Source organism: Oncorhynchus masou, chromosome 20, assembly GCF_036934945.1.
Source record: "Oncorhynchus masou masou isolate Uvic2021 chromosome 20, UVic_Omas_1.1, whole genome shotgun sequence".
NCBI classification, from domain to species: domain Eukaryota; kingdom Metazoa; phylum Chordata; class Actinopteri; order Salmoniformes; family Salmonidae; genus Oncorhynchus; species Oncorhynchus masou.
In genome coordinates, this window is record NC_088231.1 from 12,704,505 (window position 1) to 12,726,382 (window position 21,878).

The 21,878-nt window shown below is 42.0% G+C and overlaps 2 protein-coding genes across 3 annotated transcripts; both read left to right on the forward strand.

Moving 5' to 3' along the window:
• The first annotated feature begins 1,003 nt into the window (after positions 1-1,003).
• Positions 1,004-10,374, forward strand: LOC135506531 (scrapie-responsive protein 1-like). Of its 2 annotated transcripts, none has more exons than XM_064925890.1 (3): positions 1,004-1,205; positions 8,198-8,455; positions 9,128-10,373. In XM_064925890.1, exons 2-3 carry the CDS (start codon positions 8,208-8,210, stop codon positions 9,180-9,182), a joined length of 303 nt encoding a protein of 100 aa, XP_064781962.1. In that variant the 5' UTR covers positions 1,004-1,205; positions 8,198-8,207; the 3' UTR covers positions 9,183-10,373. The 2 variants fall into 2 exon arrangements, with proteins under 2 accessions (XP_064781962.1, XP_064781963.1); XM_064925891.1 differs by lacking the exon at positions 1,004-1,205 and adding an exon at positions 6,860-6,892 and having other exon boundaries at positions 9,128-10,374.
• An 8,331-nt stretch (positions 10,375-18,705) lies between these two features.
• Positions 18,706-20,974, forward strand: LOC135506986 (high mobility group protein B2-like). Its single transcript, XM_064926434.1, has 5 exons — positions 18,706-18,812; positions 19,587-19,748; positions 19,924-20,075; positions 20,169-20,343; positions 20,460-20,974. Exons 2-5 carry the CDS (start codon positions 19,599-19,601, stop codon positions 20,625-20,627), a joined length of 645 nt encoding a protein of 214 aa, XP_064782506.1. The 5' UTR covers positions 18,706-18,812; positions 19,587-19,598; the 3' UTR covers positions 20,628-20,974.
• Positions 20,975-21,878: the final 904 nt, after the last annotated feature.

The window sequence follows — 21,878 nt, forward strand, 5'->3', positions numbered from 1 at the left end:
GTTACAACCATCCCTGGTCTCCCATACTTATTGAGCTACTATAGGCCAATCAAAATATAAAAGGTGTCTTAATAAACTATTCTTAACATCAACCCATCTGATCCTCCAATGAAACAAGGCCCATCCATAGAAGAGCATGAAACACCAATCTACAGTGTCAATTACATCATTAAGAGTCAACCGCAACATGCCATCTTTTATTGAGTATGATATACTTCAGAGCCCCAAAAGGCCATTTCTCAATTTTAGGTAGCTGTATAACACAAAGTAAATACCACTTGATTTGTTTAAAGTGGAACTGCAACGGATAAAACTGCTATCGAACAATAAGAACCAATTGATTTAACACACGAAGTAGATGATTACACGGTGACGGTTGCTTTCACAGCCAACCAGCTCTATCAGCAGTCAGTGGAGCTCCTCTGCGTGTCAACAAGGAAAGGAGCCAAGTCAAGGCAAAGGTTACAGCTATAGAGAAACTTGCATTTCCCTTCCAACTGGTTCATTTACTGCATGCATCACTTGCATTTCATTATACCCAGACAGACACTCCATTTAAACAGTACGAGCATCCAGCACATCTGATTGCAACACTCACAGCAATTCAGATGCTTTAGAGAGTTTCAGTGAAAGGCAACATTCAGTATCAGGCATTCGTTCATTCGCTCTTGGGTGTTTCTCTATTGAAATGCAAAATGGCTGATATACAACCAATTAAAAGAAAATAAAAAAACACATTGAAAACACATATACTAAAAATGTAGCCTTCTACTTCAAGCCTGCTAAATTGGAATTATACATTATTCTGGATGTGAACAAACGCTGCTTGTCCGCTAGACTGTACAACCATGATTCAGACCCCGTGCATGTACTTTTCCACAGCATATATGAACTAAATCTGTCTGAGACTGAGAGGTTTGGTTTGGATCACTCCCCAATGCTGGCCTCCTCTCTTAGCCCTGTACCGTCCTGGCATGTAAGCATGGCGTTATTTTCGTGCTTGTGCAGAGTGCGGACTTCATCAATGCCCTTGGTTATTTCTCTGGTTTACAGGCTGAGAGGAGAGAGAGGCGAGATGGTCATACTCTTAGCATGGGGTAGAGTAGGGATAAAGACTCCTCTGTTTTCTATTTTATACTTACTGAATGTACCCAATGAAAACGGGTCAGAAGCTACTGCCGTTCCTGGGGAGAGTACTAAATAAGGTAGGGGCTAATTTAATCAGCAGATAATGTTATGTAATTGGAAATATAATAATGTTGGGGAGTTATAAGTAAATTAACACGAGTTATAACTAATGATGAATGATGAATTATTATAATTCGATGATTAAAAAATAATCATTCGTTTTGATTTAGGTTATGTGGGTTGAATGCTGTAACAACACAGAATAAAACAATTAATAAAACTACCATGATGGTAGTGACTGCCCATTACTGCTTATCACTTATTAACCATAATGTTAATGTTCACATGTTCACATTACATTATATTGTTGACATTACTTTAATAACATATTTCAGTTGTTGTGTATATTTAATTTGTTTTATTTTATGATTGTATTATTTAATTCCAAGTCATGATCTCATCCCTACAGAGCTGCTGAATATTCTGTCTGACAAAATCACTAATTTGTATCTCTTCTGAGTAAATAAGGCATACTTCTATGACTGAATACGAACTTTCGATCACTTAGATCAGTGTTTTTCAGGTAGCGATACCCTGTCAAGCATCAGCTGCTCTCGAAATCCCCTCACGATCGCGCATTCTTCTGCCGTTTACCGTAGCAGGCACAAAGAAAAGACAGACAGGACAAGTAGATGCGCAGTGGATTATGGTCATTGTAGTTAATTACTGCGATTTACGCTCTGAAATATGCAGGATATTGGCCTGTTGGAAACGACAACTCCATACTACATCACACAGTTCAGGCTGGATCTGATTTATCCCTCGAGAAACTGCCATTTGTGCATTGACCTCACAGAAAAAATCGAACGAAATAAAATTCATATAATTCAACCAAAATCTCGGTTAATTGCTCAGCACTAGTTATAACTGCAATGTGCAGAAGGGAAGTTTATAAGGCTGCAATCATTGTACCGTGGGAATCTTTGCAATAAATGGGTTATGGTAATATAATTGAAATGCAAATAATATTGAGTCTATTTAAAGCACAAGGTTTATTTATTTAGTGGCATAAGCGACATAGAAAATAGGCTGTATATATCCACCAATCTTTGACATAACAGATGAATGCAATATTTATGTCCAGTATCAATATTGTTGCAAATTGAAAAATGTTATAGAGGATGTCCAATTTATGCTAGGTTCAAATTCTACAATCAACAACATCATAACACTATGTGAATCAGGGTTCCTACTTAAAGTGCCTTCAGAAAGCTTTTACACCCCTTGACCTTTTCCACATTTTGTTGAGTTACAGCCTGACTTTAACATTTATACAATGTAGATGTTTTTGTCAGTAGCCTACACACAATGCCCTATAATGTCAAAGTGGACTTTTATTTTATTTTTATTTGACAAATTAATACAATATTTAAAGTTGAAATGACTTGAGTCAAAAACTATTCTACCTCTTTGTTATGGCAAGTCTAAATAAGTTCAGGAGTACAAATGTGCTTAACAAGTCACCTATAATAAGTTGCATGGACTCACTCTGTGTTCAATAATAGTGTTTAGCATGATTTTTGAATGACTACCTCATCTATGTAACCCACACATACAATTATCTGTAAGCTCCCTCAGTTGTGCCGTGAATTTGAAACACAGATTCATCCACAAAGACCAGGGATGTTTTCCAATGCCTCGCAAAGAAGGGCACCTATTGGTGGATAAAATAAAAAAAATAAAAAACAGATATGGGGAGGCAGGGTAGCCTAGTGGTTAGAGCATTGGACTAGTAACCGAAAGGTTGCAAGTTCAAATCCCCGAGCTGACAAGGTACAAAATCTGTTGTTCTGCCCCTGAACAGGCAGTTAACCCACTGTTCTTAACTGACTTGCCTAGTAAAATAAATAGATAAATAAATATTGAATATCCATTTGAGCATGGTGAAGTTATTAATTACACTTTCAATTGTGTATCAATAAACCCAGTCACTAAAAAGATACAGGTGTCCTTCCTAACTTAGGATGGCTTTATAGGAGAAAACTGAGGATGGGTCAACAAAATATTTGTACCTTGTCAGCTCAGGGATTTGAACTTGCAACCTTCCGGTTACTAGTCCACAACCCGGAAGCCTATAAGAAATCCTGCTATGCCCTCCGACCAACCATCAAACAGGCAAAGCGTCAATACAGGACGAAGATCGAATCGTACTGCACCGGCTCTGACGCTCGCCGGATGTGGCAGGGCCTGCAAACCATTACAGACTACAAAGGGAAGCACAGCCCAGAGCTGGCCAGTGACACAAGCCTACAAGACAAGTTAAACTACTTCTATGCTTGCTTCTAGGCAAATAACACTGAAACATGCATGAGAGCACCAGCTGTTCCGGAAGACTGTGTGATCACGCTCGCCGCAGATAATCTGAGTAAGACCTTTAAACAGGTCAACATTCACAAGGCCGCAGGGCCAGATGGATTACCAGGACATGTACTGCGAGCATGCGCTGACCAACTGACCAACTGGCAAGTGTCTTCACTGACATTTTCAACCACTCCCTGTCCGAGTCTGTAATATCAACGTTTTAAGCAGACCACCACAGTGCCTGTGCCCAAGAACACTAAGGTAACCTGCCTCACGTCTGTAGCCATGAAGTGCTTTAAAAGGCTGGTCATGGCTCACATCAACACCATTATCCTAGAAACCCTAGACCCACAATGATTTGCATACCGCCCCAACAGATCTACAGATGATGCAATCTCTATCTCACTCCACACTGCCCTTTCCCACCTGGACAAAAGGAACACCCATGTGAGAATGCTATTCATTGACTACAGCTCAGCGTTCAACAATATAGTGCCCTCAAAGCTCATCAATAAGCTAAACACCATCATTAAGTTTGCCGATGACAGAACAGTGGTAGGCCTAATCACCGGAAATGACGAGACAGCCTATAGGGAGGAGGTCAGAGACGTGGCCGTGTGGTGCCAGGACAACAACCTCTCCCTCAACGTGATCAAGACAAAGGAGATGATTGTGGACTACAGGAAAAAGAGGACTGAGCACGCCCCCTATTCTCATTGACGGGGCTGCAGTGGAGCAGGTTGAGAGCTTCAAGTTCCTTGGTGTCCACATCACCAACAAACTAACATGGTCCAAGCACACAGTCATGAAGAGGGCACGACAAAACCTATTCCCCCTCAGGAGACTGAAAAGATTTGACATGGGTCCTCAGATCCTCAAAAAGTTCTACAGCTGCACCATCGAGAGCATCCTAACTGGTTGCATCACTGCCTGGTCTGGCAACTGCTCCGAACGCAAGGCATGACAGAGGGTAGTGCGAACGGCCCAGTACATCACTGGGGCCAAGCTTCCTGCCATCCAGAAACTCTATACCAGGTGGTGTTGGAGGTAGGCCCTAAAAATTGTCAAAGACTCTAGCCACCGTAGTCATAGACTGTTCTCCCTGCAACTGCATGACAAGTGGTACTGAAGTCGGAGTTTTACATACACCTTAGCCAAATACATTAAACTCAGTTTTTCACAATTCCTGACATTTAATCCGAGTAAAGATTCCCTGTCTTAGATCAGTTAGGATCACCACTTTATTTTAAGAATGTGAAATGTCAGAATAATAGTAGAGAGAATTATTTATTTCAGCTTGTATTTCTTGAATCACATTCCCAGTGGGTCCGAAGTTTACGTACACTGAATTAGTATTTGGTAGCATTGCCTTTAAATTGTTTAAGTTGGGTCAAACATTTTGGGTAGCCTTCCACAAGCTTCCCACAATAAGTTGGGTGAATTTTGGTTCATTCCTCCTGACAGAGCTGGTGTAACCGAGTCAGGTTTGTAGGCCTCCTTGCTCGCACACGCGTTTTCGGTTCTGCCCACACATTTTTTATAGGATTGAGGTCCGGGCTTTGTGATGGCCACTCTAATACCTTGACTTTGTTGTCCTTAAGCCATTTTGCCACAACTTTGGAAGTATGCTTGAGGTCATTGTCCATTTGGAAGACCCATTTGCGACATAGCTTTAACTTCCTGACTGATGTCTTGAGATGTTGCTTCAATATATCCACATCATTTTCCGTCCTCATGATGCCATCTATTTTGTGAAGTGCACCAGACCCTCCTGCAGCAATGCACCCCCACAACATGATCCTGCCACCACCTCTGGAATTGATTTGCACTTTTCGGACCAAAGTATGTTCATCTCTAGGAGACAGAACGTGCCTCCTTCCTGAGCGGTATGACGGCTGCGCGGTCCCATGGTGTTTATACTTGCGTACTATTGTTTGTACCGATGAACGTGGTACCTTCATGCGTTTGGAAATTGTTATGTCATCTGTATTATTTTTTAACTGCATTGTTGGTTATGGTCTCATAAGTAAGCATTTCACTGTAAGGTCTACCTACACCTATTGTATTCGGCGCAAAATGTTATTTCATTTGATTCGGTCATGTTATGGGTGTGCTTGTAATAGTTAAGAATTGGGGTGGTTCAGGATTTTTTTTTAAAGGAATGGAGCTAAGCACAGGAAAAATCTTAGAAGAAAACACGGTGTCTGCTTTTCAACAGACACCGGGAGCTGAATTCACCTTTCAGCAGGAGAATAACCTAAAACACAAGACCAAATCTATAGTGGAGTTGCTCACAAAGAAGACGGAGTCTCAACTTACTGTTGAGAGTTAGAATTGTACAATTGGTGAATTTTTGAAATTTGGTTGTGCATCAGCAGTTTTCCTCTTCTTATATGTCACTCACTGACAGTCACTCAATTAGTCAAATCAAATCAAATTCATTTGTCACATACACATGGTTAGCAGATGTTAATGCGAGTGTAGCGAAATGCTTGTGCTTTTAGTTCCGACAATGCAGTAATAACCAACGAGTAATCTAACCTAACAATTCAGTCACTCAATTAGTCGATATCAGTTAACATTTTGAAGATTGGTAAATTAGTCAAATTAGTCTAGACAAGTATTTTAACTTTTAGTAATCATGGCTGAATTACCTGCCCAGGGACCCTGACCTCCAGGGGGCCCCCATTGATTTGATTAATCACGCTCACTCAGATATCATATCTCTTAATAAATGTAACTAATTGTAATCTAAAATGTAATCTACGTAATCACCAAAACAAATTATTTATCATGAGGGCCATAAGTAATGCTGCCTATTCCAAGAAAGGTTGAAATCTCACCTTTCTGATAAAAATAGTTATAAATTGCTGAGGTGTAGTCACTTTTGAGGACACAAGCTCAAGTACACAAGTAAAAATATTATTCTTATTTTGTATGTATTTCCTATTCAACAAAACTGTATGAATAACGCTTGAAATATAGTATAATGAAATTATAAAAAATAATAACTATAAGATTTCACCTTCCTTATAACTTTAAAATACATATTTGTATGCCTAGTATTAGATAAAATATGCAGGTCTCTCTTGATCAAAACGTCTGCCCCCACCGCTGTGAACGTCACACAAGAGAGCTCGAGCTTGGCTTCCTGAACTCGCCTTTCATCTTACTATTGTCTGTCTAGGACAAACAAAAGGTGTTTTTTGTTTAAAAACGAGTAATCTTTTTAGATTACTGTAATAAAGTTGGTTATAAATCGATCTCTGAATGTGCTCGAGCGACGAAACCACTCTATCCTGTTGCGCTGCGATGTCAGGATTTTAAGGCATGTGCTTTGTCAGCGGCTGTGATGTATGGTTTAGCCAGGAGTTGATGGACAGTCGGAAGAGCGAATTAAATGGTAGGAGGGACGTCCCAGCTTCAAGTGGTGTCAGATTTCACATCATAAACGAAGATTATGGATATACATGTCTCGCTGTCTTGACAATATTGTAACCGTGTGCTGACAAAGCGGTACGGTGTGCTGTCTCGATCCCGCCTATTATTTATTTGGATTGGTGGATACATCTAATTATTGTAATCTCTTTTGAAAATTCGACGTCAACTGCCTGTATTCAATGGAGACAGACGCTACACTACTGGCCTCATGTAATGAATATGCATAGCCATCTCGAGACAACACCCATATAAAGTGTTTTTTCTCAAAATTGCCGGGATGTCACGTGTCCTGCTTATATCAATACACTCGTAACAATTTAACCATTCGGAAACTATTACTGGATGAAATAAATTTACCGTAGCAAATAAGCCATACATTTTTTTGGTTTACCAAATTCAACACTCTCTCATTGACTTCCATACAAAAACTCTTTGCTTGGTGGACGAAACAACGAAAAAACGCCACCTACTGAAAGGAGACATCTTTCCGCCGAGTTGGGCATCTCTATTCCTCTTCCTCTCTGTCCTAAATCACACAGGCGGAAGAGATACACAAATGAGGCGTAATGAACCCGCGTTACCGCTCGATGCAAGCCATTTTGATATACGGTGTCCACAGGTCGATTTTATAAGCGAACGTGTCGGTCGGAACCGGTACCAGAACCACGCAGTTCCTCTATGCGTGGGACTTTACATCTTTAACATGGCATAAATCTTGGCAAAATGTATCAAATTGCAGGAAATTAGCTTTTAAGCTGCACAGCCCATAACACAATGTGTATAATTGCATGACATTGCAATAAAGCTGTAAAGCAAACATATTTGTTTGCGTTTTGTTAATAAATAAATAAATATTCTAACAGATCCCTCTCTACATATTGAAGTTTTTCATCTCAGTGCTGAGTTAATGTGTAGTGGCAAATTGTAGATCTAATAGGCTACGTGTTTTGTTGATCAACTGAGGTAAATTAAGCTACAGCAACCAATGTGATAATGGCTGGGTACATATTTGTCTGTATTTGCTCTCCTCCAAATAGCATTTTAGATTTGTTTTATTTGATAGAAATACAATATAAACTTTCAAAAAATGTCTCTCCACCCCCTCTGGACCTTACTAAAACTCAGACCCTGCTTATGGCCCTAACGGGAATACATTTTTTGTGGGTTGGATTTGTAGTTAATGTTAAAATGTATTTATATATTAATGACTGGGGTGACTTTGGATACATTCTAACCAATTATATACATTATGTCGTCCTATTTACAGCTTGATCAAAATGAAGGCACGACTCATTGCTGCTATTATCTTGGTTGGACTGTTGGCAATGGGCAGCGAGGCCATTCCATCAAACCGCTGGTCCTGCTACAAGAAAGTCTTAAAGGACAGGGACTGTCGCAATGTTGGCATCTCCAACGGAGTTGCGACCATGCGACCTATCAATTCCCTGCAGAACCATTTCTGGGAGGGGAACAAATGCGACATGGTGTGCTACTGTAACTTCAGTGAGCTCCTCTGCTGCCCAAGGTAAGCAATTCCATTCTCCGCCAGTAGGCGGCGCCCATGTTCAGCACACATACACAGTCTATGTTAATACAGTTCTGGAACAGTGGATGGCTCTGTGGTGCTGTTATGTGCACTGGAGGCCGAATGGAGTCCGGCGGGCAATTATAGTTGGGAACGAATTGGATCCAGTCACAGGCTGCCCAGTGAACACTGCCTACATTGTGATTATCATAAGCCACCTATTAATACAGTCAGGCACGTGTGCCTGCTGCCGTGCAGTGAGCTGTGATGTGGAGTTGACTTTTGTTTCACTGGTCAGTTAAAAGGTCATTCGTGCTGTTTTTACGTCATGGCCTTTGCTCGTGTAATGCAAATACGCTATGGCTAGGCCTATGCATTTTGGCTGTTTTTAGTCAGCTGTTGACTACAGAGAATTGTTTTTCCTTTAAAGAGGCACTATATGGAAATCAAACAGATACACAGAGTTTATCAGTTTGCAATCACAGTTGATCAGGTTATCACTTGAAAATAATGCCATTATTGACTAGATGCTTCCTTCATTAACTAGGCCATTCTCTCCTGAATCACATGATCCATCCACTAGAAAGTCATGGACAGTTTACCATGGTCTTAGATTCCAGGCTAATAGGGCAAACTACTAAACACATGTTTTTATTTTTCATGTTATTCCAGGGATGTCTTCTTTGGACCCAAAATCTCCTTTATAATTCCATGCAAAACCATCTGAGCCATCAGTCATTTGAATGGACAGTGAACACGGACGGTGCAATCTTCTGAATTAAAACAAGAGCAAAGAGTAAATGGGGCCAAGGGGGATGGGCCCATCCATTCCGGACTACAGAATTATATGCATTTCATTCTTCACTTGGAGACAGCTACAACAACGACAAGTTCAGAAGTCTAGAGCTAAAACAAAAGCACAAGCTTTGAAGCTGAAAAAAAGAGGCCCATCTTTCACAATACATGGGCCTACAAATAAAATGCATTATTTTCAGTCTCAAACACAGCACCCAGTATATTTATTATCTGTGAAGACAATTCAATACATGCAACCAGTGTCCCTCCTTTGCCAAGGCTACAGTTCAACCCTTCATTTGGCATTCGCAATGATGTGACACTCCCCGTTAAAAAATCAAATCAAATTCAAATCAAATTTTATTTGTCACATACACATGGTTAGCAGATGTTAATGCGAGTGTAGGGAAATGCTTGTGCTTCTAGTTCCGACAATGCAGTAATAACCAACAAGTAATCTAACTAACAATTCCAAAACTACTGTCTTATACACAAGTGTAAGGGGATAAAGAATATGTACATAAAGATATATGAATGAGTGATGGTACAGAGCAGCATAGGCAAGATACAGTAGATGGTATCGAGTACAGTATATACATATGAGATGAGTATGTAAACAAAGTGGCATAGTTAAAGTGGCTAGTGATACATGTATTACATAAAGATGCAGTAGATGATATAGAGTACAGTATATACGTATACATATGAGATGAATAATGTAGGGTATGTAAACATTATATTAGGTAGCATTGTTTAAAGTGGCTAGTGATATATTTTACATCATTTCCCATCAATTCCCATTATTAAAGTGGCTGGAGTTGAGTCAGTGTGTTGGCAGCAGCCACTCAATGTTAGTGGTTGCTGTTTAACAGTCTGATGGCCTTGAGATAGAAGCTGTTTTTCAGTCTCTCTGTCCCAGCTTTGATGCACCTGTACTGACCTCACCTTCTGGATGATAGTGGGGTGAACAGGCAGTGGCTCGGGTGGTTGTTGTCCTTGATGATCTTTATGGCTTTCCTGTAACATCGGGTGGTGTAGGTGTCCTGGAGGGCAGGTAGTTTGCCCCCGGTGATGCGTTGTGCAGACCTCACTACCCTCTGGAGAGCCTTACGGTTGTGGGCGGAGCAGTTGCCGTATCAGGCGGTGATACAGCCCGCCAGGATGCTCTCGATTGTGCATCTGTAGAAGTTTGTGAGTGCTTTTGGTGACAAGACAAATTTCTTCAGCCTCCTGAGGTTGAAGAGGCGCTGCTGCGACTTCTTCACGATGCTGTCTGTGTGGGTGGACCAATTCAGTTTGTCTGTGATGTGTATGCCGAGGAACTTAAAACTTACTACCCTCTCCACTACTGTTCCATCGATGTGGATAGGGGGGTGTTCCCTCTGCTGTTTCCTGAAGTCCACAATCATCTCCTTAGTTTTGTTGACGTTGAGTGTGAGATTATTTTCCTGACACCACACTCCAAGGGCCCTCACCTCCTCCCTGTAGGCCGTCTCGTCGTTGTTGGTAATCAAGCCTACCACTGTTGTGTCGTCCGCAAACTTGATGATTGAGGTGGAGGCGTGCGTGGCCACGCAGTCGTGGGTGAACAGGGAGTACAGGAGAGGGCTCAGAACACACCCTTGTGGGGCCCCAGTGTTGAGGATCAGCGGGGTGGAGATGTTGTTGCCTACCCTCACCACCTGGGGGCGGCCCGTCAGGAAGTCCAGTACCCAGTTGCACAGGGTGGGGTTGAGACCCAGGGTCTCGAGCTTGATGATGAGCTTGGAGGGTACTATGGTGTTAAATGCAGAGCTGTAGTCGATGAACAGCATTCTCACATAGGTATTCCTCTTGTCCAGATGGGTTAGGGCAGTGTGCAGTGTGGTTGAGATTGCATCGTCTGTGGACCTATTTGGGCGGTAAGCAAATTGGAGTGGGTCTAGGGTGTCAGGTAGGGTGGAGGTGATATGGTCCTTGACTAGTCTCTCAAAGCACTTCATGATGACGGAAGTGAGTGCTACGGGGCGGTAGTCGTTTAGCTCAGTTACCTTAGCTTTCTTGGGAACAGGAACAATGGTGGCCCGCTTGAAGCATGTGGGAACAGCAGACTGGTATAGGGATTGATTGAATATGTCCGTAAACACACCAGCCAGCTGGTCTGCGCATGCTCTGAGGGCGCGGCTGGGGATGCCGTCTGGGCCTGCAGCCTTGCGAGGGTTAACACGTTTAAATGTTTTACTCACCTCGGCTGCAGTGAAGGAGAGTCCGCATGTTTTCGTTGCAGGCCGTGTCAGTGGCACTGTATTGTCCTCAAAGCGGGCAAAAAAGTTATTTAGTCTGCCTGGGAGCAAGACATCCTGGTCCGTGACTGGGCTGGTTTTCTTTTTGTAGTCCGTGATTGACTGTAGACCCTGCCACATACCTCTTTTGTCTGAGCCGTTGAATTGAGATTCTACTTTGTCTCTATACTGACGCTTAGCTTGTTTGATAGCCTTGCGGAGGGAATAGCTGCACTGTTTGTATTCGGTCATGTTTCCAGTCACCTTGCCCTGATTAAAAGCAGTGGTTCGCGCTTTCAGTTTCACGCGAATGCTGCCATCAATCCACGGTTTCTGGTTTGGGAATGTTTTAATCGTTGCTATGGGAACGACATCTTCAACGCACGTTCTAATGAACTCGCACACCGAATCAGCGTATTTGTCAATGTTGTTGTCTGACGCAATACGAAACATATCCCAGTCCACGTGATGGAAGCAGTCTTGGAGTGTGGAATCAGCTTGGTCGGACCAGCGTTGGACAGACCTCAGCGTGGGAGCTTCTTGTTTTAGTTTCTGTCTGTAGGCAGGGATCAGCAAAATGGAGTCGTGGTCAGCTTTTCCGAAAGGAGGGCGGGGCAGTGCCTTATATGCATTGCGGAAGTTAGAATAACAATCATCCAAGGTTTTGCCAGCCCTGGTTGCGCAATCGATATGCTGATACAATTTAGGGAGTCTTGTTTTCAGATTAGCCTTGTTAAAATCCCCAGCTACAATGAATGCAGCCTCAGGATGTATGGATTCCAGTTTGCAAAGAGTCAAATAAAGTTTGTTCAGAGCCATCGATGTGTCTGCTTGGGGGGGAATATATACGGCTGTGATTATAATCAAAGAGAATTCTCTTGGTAGATAATGCGGTCAACATTTGTTTGTGAGGAATTCTAAATCAGGTGAACAGAAGGATTTGAGTTCCTGTATGTTTCTGTGATCACACCACGTCTCGTTAGCCATAAGGCATACGCCCCCGCCCCTCTTCTTACCAGAAAGATGTTTGTTTCTGTCGGCGCGATGCGTGGAGAAACCCGCTGGCTGCACCGACTCCGATAGCGTCTCTCCAGTGAGCCATGTTTCTGTGAAGCAAAGAACGTTACAGTCTCTGATGTCCCATTATCTACACCCAAACGTAAACAGATAGTTGTAGTACAGTAATACCACGAGTGTGCTTTTATATTGAGTTGTTGCACATCCAAAAATATTATTCAATAGTTAATAGTATGCCATTCGTGAGAGACATTCCATTTTATATTCAAGGCTATTAAATGCCATAAATGTCAGCAGGATCATAAAATGTGATGTTATGATGAGCCTATGAAAGATGATTTTACATGGCTGAAACAAGTAGGCTATACAACTGCATTGTAAATGTCTTTGCAAAAGGATTATAGTACTGTGTGTGTTACTAGGCCTAACTAACTGTAAGTCCTTCTGGATCAGAGTGTCTGCTAAATGACTCAAATGTAAATAACATAGCACTACGGATCACCTAGACTGGTGGAGCTGTTTAAACAAGTTGTTCTACTGCTCCATGACATCTCCCTGTACCTATCCAATGATTTTGTGTCAATTACAACACTGTATGTGAGAATATTAATAAACAGAGCGGTTTGAGTGTTATTTTGCCTGCAGGACTTACTTGTTGTATTATGAAACCACCTTTGTAGCTCATGTTTCCTTTGTGAGCTTGTTATGTTTCAGTTTGTTGTTGATAAACTTGCTTTTGTCAGTCAGTTGCAAAACATCACTGATTAATATTGTTGTAATTAGAAGAGATTGTTCAACTGCTCTATGTAAACAAACTGAATTAAGGCTCTTGAGTGGATAAGATTTATTCACGGATTCACTGTTATTCTCAGTCACTGATAATAGATTCCAGTAACTGTAGAATAGGCCCACAGTGAAGGATGTCAAATCGCACAAATGCATCTCACCATTATATATATATTAATATATATATATATTTACCTTTATTTAACTCGGCAAGTCAATTAAGAACAAATTCTTATTTGCAATGACGGTCTACACCGGCCAAACCCAGATGACTCTGGTCCCGTTGTTCGCCGCCCTATGGAACCTCCAATTGGAACCAGGGTGTCTGTAGTGAAGCCTCAAGCACTGAGATGTAGTGCCTTACACCGCTGCGCCACTCGGGAGCCCAAAGTACTTCAATACTTCAGTCCTCAGTTCAAAGTCAACACACATAAACCACCCATAAACTGCTATCCTGTTTTTTCCCTATGTCTAAAATCATATACAAGTTGAGACAAATCAATTCACTGTTTGCAATGTAACTTGTGCGAAAAACTCAGCACTGAAGATGGTAATTGGAGAGGAATCGAGCCTGCACTCTCCTGCCACCTTTAATACCTATGTTTGACACCCTGTGGATAAAGTCATCTGCTTCCCACAATGAGGATCCAGTGTGAATAAGATCTCGGGTCCTGTGAGTATGTGAAAGGGTGTTTTGTCAGTTGGGCCCGTTGGTAAACAACTGGGGGGCTTACAGTTTTATGCTAATGCTGATGGTCTTGTCAGCTCCTTTTGCTTGTGAGGCTATGTGCTTTTACTATGGGGCTGGGTGCGAACGTCTGTGTTGGTGAGGCTAGAAAGGAAAACTGGAGCATCTACTTTACATCTTTTGTCTTGTGGCCTTATCTTTCATTTGATATCTAACCATTTGGTATGCTATTTGTCCACATTTACTATAGGTTAGCCACAAATTCACCTGTCAATTGTTTTTTACAGTGCTTATTTGTGACTTTCCAATTTGCCCAGCTACTGGTGTAGGCCTCTGGGGTGGCAGGTAGCCTATCGGTTAAGAGTGTTAGGCCAGTAATAGAAAGGTCAAAGGTTTGAATCCCTGTGCCGACTAGATAAAAAATCTGTCTGTGGGCAAGGCACTTAACCCTAATTGCTCCAAGGTTGCCAATAATGGCTTATCCTTGGCTGTGACCCCACGATCCAAGGGTGACTCGGGGGGAATGGGATATGCAAAAAGCAAATTTGTACATGTGTGAAATAGGACCAACCTAATTATAATTAACATGAGTCACTTGTTGGCAAGCGTAAACAAGGACCTACTATGTCATAAGCATACTACTATGTTGGTGCTATGGAATGAGAATAAAAAACTTTACTGTACTGGGAGATCCTTGGACCTTCTAGGAATCGTCCTCTCCAAGTGCAGCTGCTATGGCGGCATTCAACATAGTGGCAACATGGACGCGCAGCCTCATTGACACTTGAGCAGCTGAGGCCTGCAGGAGAAAAGGCACTCACAATAAATCTTGACATACAACCCCAACAACTCTGTTTACTTTTTCTCCTCCTGACACACTTAAACCGGTTTGAGCTGAACTGATCCAGTTCTGCTGAGGCCCTGGCTGTGAGAAAGCAAAACAGAACAGGAGGAATGAAGCAGGGTTGTGACTTGATGGAGTACAGCTACAACCGGAAATTACTTTTCAAAAGCATAACCAGTTAGCAGAGCATTACAGCTAACCTCTAACCCTTTTTCTAACCTTTCCTAAATCCCCTAACCTGCTACCTTAATTCTCCTGAACCTGCTGAATAAATTCTCCTAACCTGCTACGAAAAAAGTAACTTCAGGTTGTAATTGTATAGGCTACCACCTAGTTTCTACCATGAAGCAGCCTGACTGACAGAACAACAGTGAAGACGGCTGAACATTGTTAATGTTAGCAACAAAGTAGGCCCTTTAAATTTTTCAAGAGAAGTGCCATAGGTTTGTTTTAGGCTTACACTCTTACAAAAATAGTTCCAAAAGGGTTCTTTGGCTGTCCCCATAGGAGAAACCTTTCTGGTTCCATATAGAACTATTTGGGGTTATATGTAGAACCCTCTGTGTAAAGGGTTATACATGGAACACAAAAGGGATCTAACTAGAACCAAAAAGGGTTCTTCAAAGGGTTCTCCTATGGGGACAGCCAAAGAACCTGTTTAGGTTCTAGGTAGCACCTTTTTTCTAAGAGTGTAGAGCAAGGAGAAGTTCTCCATAAATGATTTAGATATTGGAATACTACTTTAATGTAGTAAATCTAGAAAGCTGACCACAACAATTGACCACCAAGCTCGAGCTCGCCACACACCTGGACTAATTAGTTATAAAATGGGTACATTTATTGCTGATGCATCAAAATAGCTCAGGTATGTTGCCTAATAGGTCTATCTGAAATTGCAGCTAAGGACATGGGGACCGTAGCTGGCAAACACACATTGATTATGTGATAATGTACATCAATTTGTGAGAATAAACATACTTGTCTGTAGTATTGATTGCTGCACTGATTGATTAGGGGAAAATTGTCATGCTGGCTGCAACCTGGTCTCAGAGCATTACGTATTATTCTGTACCCTCTATTTGGTATGATATGTTTACTTTCGTATGGTATGTATTAATTTGTGGATGTCCATCACCCATTTTGTATGATATGTTACATGTTACAATTCATATTATATTTAACAAATGCAAACGTACAAAATGTTACGAATTTGTGAAATGAATATGTGAAACATACAATATGTTATGAATTAGCAAAGCATATGATATGCTATGCATTCTAGCTAGGTGGCAAGGTGGCTAATGCTAGCTAGTTGGCTGAAGTTAGCTAAGCTAGGGGTTAGGGTTTCGTTTAGGAGTTAGGTTAAAGTTAGGGTTAGCTAAAAGGGTTTTAAGGTTAGGTTTGGGGGAAGGGTTAGCTAACATTCTAAGTAGTTGCAAAGTAGCTAAAAAGTAGTACATAGTTGAAAAGTTGCTAATTAGCTAAAATGCTGAATTTATCCATGATGAGATTCGAACTCACAACCTCTTGTGAGTTGCTAGACTTTCGCATTATACCCTACCCATTTTTGCCGTAAGCAAAAATGTGCTTATGTAAGTGTAATAGTATAATTTTAGACCGTCCCCTCGCCCATACCCGGGCGCGAACCAGGGACCCTCTGCACACATCAACAACTGACACCCACGAAGCATCGTTACCCATTGCTCCACAAAAGCCACGGCCCTTGCAGAGCAAGGGGAACTACTACGTCAAGGTCTCAGAGCAAGTGACGTCACCGATTGAAACGCTATTTAGAGCGCACCGCTAACTGAGCTAGCCGTTTCACATCCGTTACACTCACCCCCCTTTTGACCTTCCTCCTTTTCCGCAGCAACCAGTGATCTGGGTAAACAGCATCAATGTAACAGTATAACTTTAAACCGTCCCCTCGCCCATACCCGGGCGCGAACCAGGGACCCTCTGTACACATCAACGACAGTCACCCTCGAAGCATCGTTACCCATCGCTCCACAAGAGCCGTGGCAACCAGTGATCCGGGTCAACAGTATCAATGTATTATTTTAAACCGTCCCCTCACCCATACCCGGGTGCGAACCAGGGACCCTCTGCACACATCAACAACCGACACCCACGAAGCATCGTTACCCATCGCTCCACAAAAGCCGCGGCCCTTGCAGAGCAAGGGGAACTACTACTTCAAGGTCTCAGAGGAAGTGACGTCACCGATTGAAACGCTATTTAGCGCGAGCCACCGCTAACTAAGCTAGCGTTTCACATCCGATCCGGGTCAACAGTATCAATGTAACAGTATAATTTTAGACCGTCCCCTCGCCCATACCCAGGCGCGAACCAGGGACCCTCTGCACACATCAACAACTGACACCCATGAAGCATCGTTACCCAAGGTCTCAGAGCAAGTGACGTCACCGATTGAAACGCTATTTAGTGCGAACCACCGCTAACTAAGCTAGCCGTTTCACATCCGTTACACAAATTACACAAGTACAATATGTTACGAATTTGTGAAATGAATATGTGAAACATACAATATGTTATGAATTAGCAAAGCATATGATATGCTATGCATTCTAGCTAGGTGGCAAGGTGGCTAATGTTAGCTAGTTGGCTGACGTTAGCTAAGCTAGGGGTTAGGGTTTCGTTTAGGAGTTAGGTTAAAGTTAGGGTTAGCTAAAAGGGTTTTAAGGTTAGGTTTGGGGGAAGGGTTAGCTAACATTCTAAGTAGTTGCAAAGTAGCTAAAAAGTAGTGCATAGTTGAAAAGTTGCTAATTAGCTAAAATGATGAAGTTATCCATGATGAGATTCGAACTCACAACCTCTTGTGAGTTGCTAGATTTTCACATTATACCCTACCCATTTTTGCCTTAAGCAAAAATGTGCTTATGTAAGCATATCAAAAGAAACATCATACCAATTTGAGTATTCCGGATTTACATGTACTATGTTACGTCTAGTCTATGAGACCAGGCTGCAACAATAGGCTAGGCTAGGCTATAGGCTTAACTCGGCTATATAAAGCTACTACTCGGTCAATATTGCAATGATATCCTGATTTAAGACTGTTGGAAAACAAAAGCTTCAGTCGCGTGGCTTTACATTGCTACAGTGTCTGTGGCTCGGTAGTACAACACAAAGCGTGGGAGCACACTGGGGTCGCATCTGCACGCAGCTGACAGCTGTTCCCCTGCTAGCCTTTGTGCTCTTGTCCTACGGTTATGGTGGAGCTTGCTTTTACATTTCTGACTGGCTAGATGGACACTTGCACATGGAAACATTTGAGCATTTATAAGAGCTCAGGCAAAACGTATCAATGGCTGTGTGGGGTCTTTCTGTAGTAACGCTGTAACACTGTCTGAAATATTAAAAACGTTTTACACCTTTACATGAATACATAGATTGGCTTAATTTTGCGTTTTTATTTTCACCAATAACTGTTAATTTATATTGTTCCCTAAATTATCTGACAGGCTAACAGTGGCAACGGATCCTGTTAATATGATCCTTGGGTCGTCACTACCAGCCCCATTGCAGTTAACATTTTAAATAGTTACGGTAGGTTAATAGGTAAGGTTTAAGGTTAACGTAGGGACGCCCCAATGATCTTGGTGGGAACGGGCATTCAACACACAACCAACCCCCTTCAAAGCTTTAGGCTTTTTGGCGCCGTCTATTTTAAATCCCCACTCCGGCCAATCACATGAGTTTGCCATTGAGCCGCCACAGACAACCATGATAGTCTCAAAATATAGACCTTCAGCCAATCCAAACACCGTTCATGCCCTGGGTCCCAGATTAAAATTGAAATGCGTAATTTCAGCCAACCGTATATGACAAGCGGGAGGAGCTCTAAAAACATTTAATCAAGTTTGTGCGAATTGTCTCCCACTCACAAAACAGTGCGAAGGACTTTACATTGGCACTCATTGTATTTGTGTGGCTGGATAATAGGTAAGGAACTTCCACGCCTATCAAATCTTTCGTAATTTTCTACATGTAGTTTGTTTTTTGAATGCGTTTGAACTTAAGACAAAACCTCTCAAATGCTTACTGAAGAATATATGTTGTAAACTTATTTTACTCAACTAAGCCAGCGAAGCGCGCGCTGTGATGCAGTTGCTATTTAGCTGGCTGACTTGATGCCTTAACACATTTTTAAATAATGTATTGTTCTGGTCGTAGCCAAGAATGTTCAGTATGATAAGGAACATTTTGAAAATGTTTTCCGCCCAGAAAATACTTTTTGGGTACTTCTTTCAGACATAAGATGCTAACATCGTGCTAGGTAGTTGGCGATGTTGCACGATGCATTCCATACTTGCTGCCATTGGGCTAGCCTAGCTAGCGTCGTTCCTAGACTAACTTTGATCAGCCTTGCAGAAATGGTTTAGGTAACCTTTCGGTGTTTATTTATGACTAAAGGGTATCCTTCTGATGACCAATTTATCAACGAATAAATTATTTGATCCTACTTATTGCATTTTTTGGGAGACTTGGTTTAGGCGGGAAACAAAATGGAGGGACGCTTATTGTCCTAGCCTTGTAGCCACAATGAAGCAGGAACTCAATCGGATTAGCGCGGTTTCGCGTCCTTGGGCTGTCCGTGGAGTGGTTTGTGGCTCGTTTACTCGGTGGTACCATCCGAATACATACCTTTAACGTTATTTATATATTTTGAGATTTTTTTACTGCATTTTTGCTTAATATTTTTTTCCCCCTTTTCAGAATATAGCAGCCATGCCGGGTAAAGATCCTAATAAGCCGAAGGGAAAGACTTCTTCCTATGCGTTCTTTGTTGCGACGTGCCGGGAAGAACACAAGAAAAAACACCCAGGAACTTCAGTGAACTTTTCCGAGTTCTCAAAGAAATGCTCAGAGAGGTGGAGGGTAAGTTCTGACTGAGCGGCCGCCATGTAAAAGTTGTTTTTTCCGGGGGGCAAGGGGCGGGGCAAAACGTGATGACGAAACAGTTAGCAAATCAATGTATCAAATGGTGGGGATTTGTCCACAACATGGATGCTTCAATGAGTGGTGTGACGAATGAAGTTTTTCCCTTTTCCAGACCATGTCTGCAAAAGAGAAGGTGAAGTTTGAGGACATGGCCAAGGGTGACAAAGTCCGTTATGACAAGGACATGAAGGGTTATGTGCCCCCCAAGGGATCTAAGGCAGCAGGAAAGAGAAAGAAGGACCCCAATGCCCCCAAGAGGCCACCGTAAGTACTCCACTTATACAACTGTATCGATTTCTGTAGCATCCTGTTCCGATTTTGGAACTAAATGTGTTCTCAACATTCTATCCCCGATAGTTCTGCATTTTTCGTGTTCTGTGCTGAACACCGTGGAAGAATCAAGGCTGATAACCCAGGCATGGGCATTGGAGACATCGCCAAGCAGCTGGGTCTGCTGTGGGGCAAGCAGACTCCCAAAGACAAGCAGCCACACGAAGCAAAGGCTGCCAAGCTGAAGGAGAAGTATGAGAAGGTAAGGTCCACTCCAGAACCACTTCAACTGTCACTTATCATTACCGACTAGAACCGTTGTAGGAGACAGGTCACGAGAATCAAGTCCATTTTTGTTAACTGAATTGTTTGTTGTAGGATGTTGCTGCCTACAAGGCTAAGGGAGGCGCAGGTGCAACTGCTAAGAGTGGCCCTGGCAGGCCAGCTGTTGGCAAGAAGGCAGCGCCCATGGATGATGATGACGATGATGATGACGAAGAGGAGGATGATGATGAGGAAGAGGATGATGACGAGGATGACGACTAAACTGCCTGGAAACTTGAGCTGGAGTATTTGCAAAACAATGTGAACCTTAAAATGTAACATTTATAGCATTTTGGATTTTTCAGAACATGTACAGTGATGTGCAATGGCTGCAATAATGCATACAGGGGTCATATTGTGCTGTCTTGTAAATTAACAGCTCTTATTCTCAACGCACTGCTTGTTTTGTCTTTGGATGGTGGCATGTTCTTTTCCGCCCTATATTGATATCGTTTCCACTGCCGTTTTTTAAGAAATGCAAGGAAAAATGTGTAGACGTTTGCGACCCATTTTTAATGTGGAGTTTCAGTGTAGAATGATTTCTTTTTATAATAAAAATGTGTTTTGTATATTATGATTAACTTCCTTGCCTTGTTGATGACAAGTTTAGATTAGAGATGTGATTAGACAACTAGTCCAATTCAGAATTATTTTTTCCCCCTTCTCCACGCCCCACTAACTGGTCTTTTAGATCTGATCATTTAAAAGCCCACGTGGTAGAAAATATCTGAATTGGCTGTGTGAAAGTAACCAAAAGTACTCCATGTTGGTTAGCTACTCGTTCAAGGTAGTGACCTATTAAATTGCACTAAAACTTCAATGGTATAGCTTAATACTCAGGCAATTCATGAAGTATACTGAACAAAATAAATGCAACATGTTGGGTTTCATGAGCTGAAATAAAAGCTCATTTTCTACCACCCAGTGAAGGAGCATTTCTCCTTTGCCTAGATAATCAATCCACCTGTCATGTGGCATATTAAGCCAATTAAACAATACATAAAAGGCTGCTCAAATGTGCAGTTTGTCAACAATGCCACTAAATTGGGAGTGCAGTTGGGCATTCCTGTCAGCATACCAAGTCTAGCAACCCCTCAAAGTCCCACACGGTGTAGAAGTGAAAAGGGGTTTGCTGATGTCATGGGTAGGCATAAGCTAGACAATGAACAGCATTTTTCAAATTACCATTGATTGCACAGATACTGTGATAAGATCAAGCCCATTATCGTGCCATGATGCAAGGATCTGTCCCAGTTCTTCCATGGCCTGCAACAAAAAAACACCATACTGACCGGTTTTCTGATCCATGCCCTTAAGGTATACTGACCTGATGCATATCTGTACTCCCAGTCATAAAATGCATTTATATTGACTGATTTCCTTATACTGTAAAATTGTAGAAATGGAGTTACCTGTATTTAGCTAGGCAGGTCATTTGAAAGAAATTCTTATTTTCAATGGTGGCCTAGGAAC